This window comes from Gouania willdenowi, chromosome 15 (assembly GCF_900634775.1).
Source record: "Gouania willdenowi chromosome 15, fGouWil2.1, whole genome shotgun sequence".
NCBI classification, from domain to species: Eukaryota; Metazoa; Chordata; class Actinopteri; order Blenniiformes; family Gobiesocidae; genus Gouania; species Gouania willdenowi.
In genome coordinates, this window is record NC_041058.1 from 32,222,018 (window position 1) to 32,226,477 (window position 4,460).

General features: G+C 38.8%; 1 protein-coding gene across 1 annotated transcript; it reads right to left on the reverse strand.

Moving 5' to 3' along the window:
* Positions 1-1,077: 1,077 nt before the first annotated feature.
* On the reverse strand, positions 1,078-4,227 carry LOC114476341 (transmembrane protein 229B-like). The gene is made up of 2 exons (XM_028467774.1): positions 4,176-4,227; positions 1,078-1,532 (listed from the first exon to the last, which is right to left on the reverse strand). The coding sequence occupies exons 1-2, from the start codon at positions 4,225-4,227 to the stop codon at positions 1,078-1,080; spliced, it is 507 nt and encodes a 168-aa protein (XP_028323575.1).
* Positions 4,228-4,460: the final 233 nt, after the last annotated feature.

Genomic DNA, 4,460 nt, shown 5'->3' on the forward strand with positions numbered 1-4,460 from the left:
AGAGAACCATTATAAACATACAGAGGCAAATAGACAAAGTATCAAAAAGACCAAAAAAATCTTGCCGGAATTACTACGTCTCCAGGATTAACAAGATGACTTTTGGACGCAAAAACTGAAAAGAGGTACAAGAAGAAGATGATATAAAAATGCATCAGTGTGGATTTATATACTGTATATAGTCAACGATGTTTACAATCACATTCATAACTGTTTTTGTGCACTACTTTAGTGCCAACATCTTTTCCTTTTTCTTTTTCAGGAATGTTAATGTCACGTAAGACTTTGGATCAAACATTGTCTATGTTCTAATTTGACTTTTTGAGCCCAGGTTAACTTTGACTGTTTTTATTCTCACACACGGATATGATATGGACACGGTTTGGTACAGCATGATGTTTCACAGGAGCATCATGGGTAATTTAAATACGAATGAGCAGAACAATCAGAAACATGTAAGACAAAAAGACGACAATCCTGATTGGCTTAAATTGATAAACTTAGTTTAGCATGATCCAGATTGGTGGAAACGATAGAAACGGATGAATCGGAGCGTCCCATCTGTTGACAAGACAAAAATAATCTTGATGGAAATACAATGCAGTGGTCGAGGAAACTTCAAAGGAAACATCAAAGCAATTAGCAGACGCCTCTGACAAAGACTGGCAGTTGACAGTCGGAACATGTCAGGAGATCAAAGTGGATTTCCTAAGTCTAAATAAATGAAACCTTAACATGCTATTTATTTTTATCATCACAGAAAGATAATACCAGGAGTGAAATAAATCTTTGACATATTTTTTTTGACTAAAATTCATGCAAATTTAGAAGAATAAAATTCAACCAAAATATTTGTATATACAACTACATTTAGAAACAGATTTATTTTACTTAGAGTAAATCTAAGGTTTCTTTCAAAATAAACACTGCTTTAAAAACCCCCACAGTGATATTATTTTTTCCTGCAATGCTTTTTTAATAATAAAAACTTACACAAAGGCACAGTTTCAAAACAACTGAAGTAAAAGAAGAGTTGCTTTTGGAAGAATATGATTTATTTCATTTTTTGGCATCACTTTAGTTGTTCATTCTTATTCTCAAAGTGTTCCTGATCACATGCTGCTCGGCTATAAACGCAGCCACAGCCCAGGGCAGCGCGTATTCCAGAGTGACCAGTCCTCCCAGGTTGTACCTGTAGCCTGAGTAGTCCCAGGGGCAGGCGGAGAGCAGACTCAGCCCTGAGCCCCAGCTCAGCTCCCACAGGTAGATGAACAGGATGTAGGTGGTGAGTCGCACAGGAAGTGGGAGGCGCTGCTCCAACAGCCACGCCCTCAGCCTCTCCATCAGGTAGATGGCAGTGGCATACATAGGCAGTGCCCACAGGCTGCTGTGGCCTGGCAGCCTCCTGTCCTGAGTGCTGCACCAGTCCCATAACGCTGTGAAGGCCACTTCACACAAACAGCCATGTAACGCGTACAGGTAAAGACGGGCCAGAGCAGAAAGAGGCTGAGTGGAGCTGTGGCCCTCCAAATCTGTGGAAACAAGGACATCAAAGCTCTTTTTTTCTCTAATGGAAGTTTCCACCACAATAGAGAAGAAAAAAAATCACCATGGCAAGTCATAATAATGAGAAAGAAAGTCATAATTATGAGATAAACAACTATTACTTTTTATTTCACAATTACAACTTTCTTTCTCATAATTATGACTTTCTATCTCCTAACTGTGACTTTCTATTTTATAGTTGACTTTCTCATAATAGGGACTTTCTTTCTCACTATTATGACTTTTTATCTCATATTTATGACTTTCTATCTCACAATTATGACTTTTTATCTCATATTTATGACTTTCTCATAATTATGACGTCCTCGCTCATAATTATGATTTTTTTAATCTCATAATTATGACTTTCTATCTCACAATGATGACTTTCTTTCTCATAATTATCACTTTCTTTCTCTGAAGCTGTGAAAAGCTCCTTTTCAATAATTAAAGGGTTGTGGGTCGTATTCATGAGAAAGAAGAAGAAGAAGCAGCTTCACACACACACACACACACACGCACACACACACACACACACGCACACGCACGCACACACACACACACGCACGCACGCACACACACACACACACACACACACACACACACACACACACACACACACACACAAACAGCAACACCAACACCAACAACAAAAAGACACCAAATTATTCCAAAAACCCACAAAATGACAGAAAAACCTCAGACCTCAGAAAACAACACCACCAAATATAATGTAATACACAAATGACTTAAAACACACACAGAATGACTCCAAAAACACACAAAATGACAACAAAAAAAGTATTTTGCATTTTGTGGCCCCAACTGTGATATAAGTTGCCCATCTCTAATTTAAACACTCCTAAACATGTGTTGAAATCTTTTGTTATGTGATGGGAGTAAATAATAGATGAGCATTATTATTTTAATGTCTAATAGGTAGTTAGACACTGCTCACTTGTTACTCACACAGTCATATCTCTAGTCTGAAGCATGGTGGTGGCAACATCATGCTGTGAGGACCCTTCATATTGTTCTTTTAGAAATGGGTGGGATAAACGTTATTAGATGACAAATGTACTCAGTCCATGAAAGGTTAGACATTAATTGGAACCATTAGTCAGCATTACTAATGGGAAAATCAGTAAATGATTCTCAACCAATGACAAAAAAGAAAACTTGGATTTGCCAGTAAATCTCAGACATTTGGCAACTCAATAAGTGAAAGGAAGGAGTTGTAAACATGTAAACCAGCAATTTTCATCTGGTGGGTCTGAACCGAAAAGTGTGTCCCAGACTTGTACTGGGTGGGTCGTGGACAGCTGGTCAAAAATAAACATATACTTAAAGATGCAGTCCGCAACTCTCAGATCCCTCTCCCCCCCTCCCTCCCCGCTGTTCTCTTGCCCTGCCTCCAAACTTTCCAAAGCCCCTCCCTCAGAGGAGCTAACAAGCTAATGTTAGACTGACAGAAACATCACAGTAATATAACATGCTCTGTTAAAAGCATATTACTGCAGCGCTTCTCTCTCAATGTGCACACACCTCAGCAGCAGCAGCAACAACACAGTGTCACTTACAGCAGCTCACATGGAGGCTGCTGCGCGCACATGAACAACACATGCACCACAGAGTTCTAGTGTAACAATTACAAATCAAACATAATTTAAATCAAGCAGCAGTAATTACCTTTCAAGCAGAAAAGTCACCAATTCCATCTTCTACTCCTCCAGACCATACACTGTAAAAAAAAGACGGCGCTACAGCCCGGGAAATTCCTGCTCTGGTTGGTTCTTTTTGCTCGGTCGCGGTGCATTCTGGCAATCTCCCAAAGGCTGCAGGAGCAGCAGGGGGGACTTAATTAGTCGGTTTTTTTCACATAATTTTTTTTACACAAACTACTAGTTTGATGTAAAGCTGTCCTTACATAGTGACAGTTTTAGCAAATATGACAAAAAGTCACTTTTATAAGAGTTGCAGACTGCACCTTTAATGTCTCTCATGTTGGACTTGTCTTTTATTTTGAAACTTTTCTTTTGGCAGGCATGCTAGGAAAGGCATGTTGATTAGGAAAAAAATATAGATTTTTGTTTTAAAAAAACATTATGTACATGTTTTTTCAACAGCTATTTTCTAAAAACAAAATTTGGTTGGTTGAATTTAAAAAAAAGTGGGTCACGATTCAATGACCGTGGCAAAATATGGGTCCCAGGGTGAGAGACCAGTTAAAAACCCCTGATGTAAACAACATGTAACAACAAGTTCTCATTTGACCACAAACCCTCTGCATTAAAAAAAGGGGATAACTAAATATAGATTTATAAAGTGGCTAAAACACAGGCCCGTAAACACAGTGCTAATGTGGATTAACATGCTCTAAGTCCAGCTAAGCAAATTAAAAGCTTGGAACGGGTTTACTCTGTGTAAATAAAACATGTTTGTTTATCAAAGATCAAAAGGAAAGTAATGACTGTGAACACTGAACTCCATTAATTTGCCATTCACACAGGCCTCAAGAAATGACTACAAGAATGTTGAGAATGACAAAAAAAAAGATTATAGATTGAAATTTTGTTAATGGTAAATCAATTTAAAAAATATGACAATATGAGAATAATGAAAGTTCTTACCATGGTCTTTACAATCATGCGGTTTGCTCACATTAAGTTTCCTCGCCTCCATCCCTTACCAGCATGTGGGACTCTGTGTGTTTGTAATCTCCTTCCCTGTGTGTGTGTGTGTGTGTGTGTGTGTGTGTGTGTGTGTGTGTGTGTGTGTGTGTGTGTGTGTGTGTGTGTGTGTGTGTTGGCTAAACATTAAGCTGCTCCAGGTTATCACAGGGAGACAGTGATGGCTCTGTCACTCGCTGACGCTTTCAGCCAGCAGAAAAAAACAGGAAGCTAGGCCTGATGAAG

Bases quoted from the DNA above. Each gene is read 5' to 3' on its own strand.
- LOC114476341 (XM_028467774.1), bottom strand. From the start codon at position 4,227: ATGGAGGCGAGGAAACTTAATGTGAGCAAACCGCATGATTGTAAAGAC. The intron at 1,533-4,175 runs GTAAGAACTTTC...TTGTTTCCACAG, and splicing joins GCATGATTGTAAAGACCATG to ATTTGGAGGGCCACAGCTCC.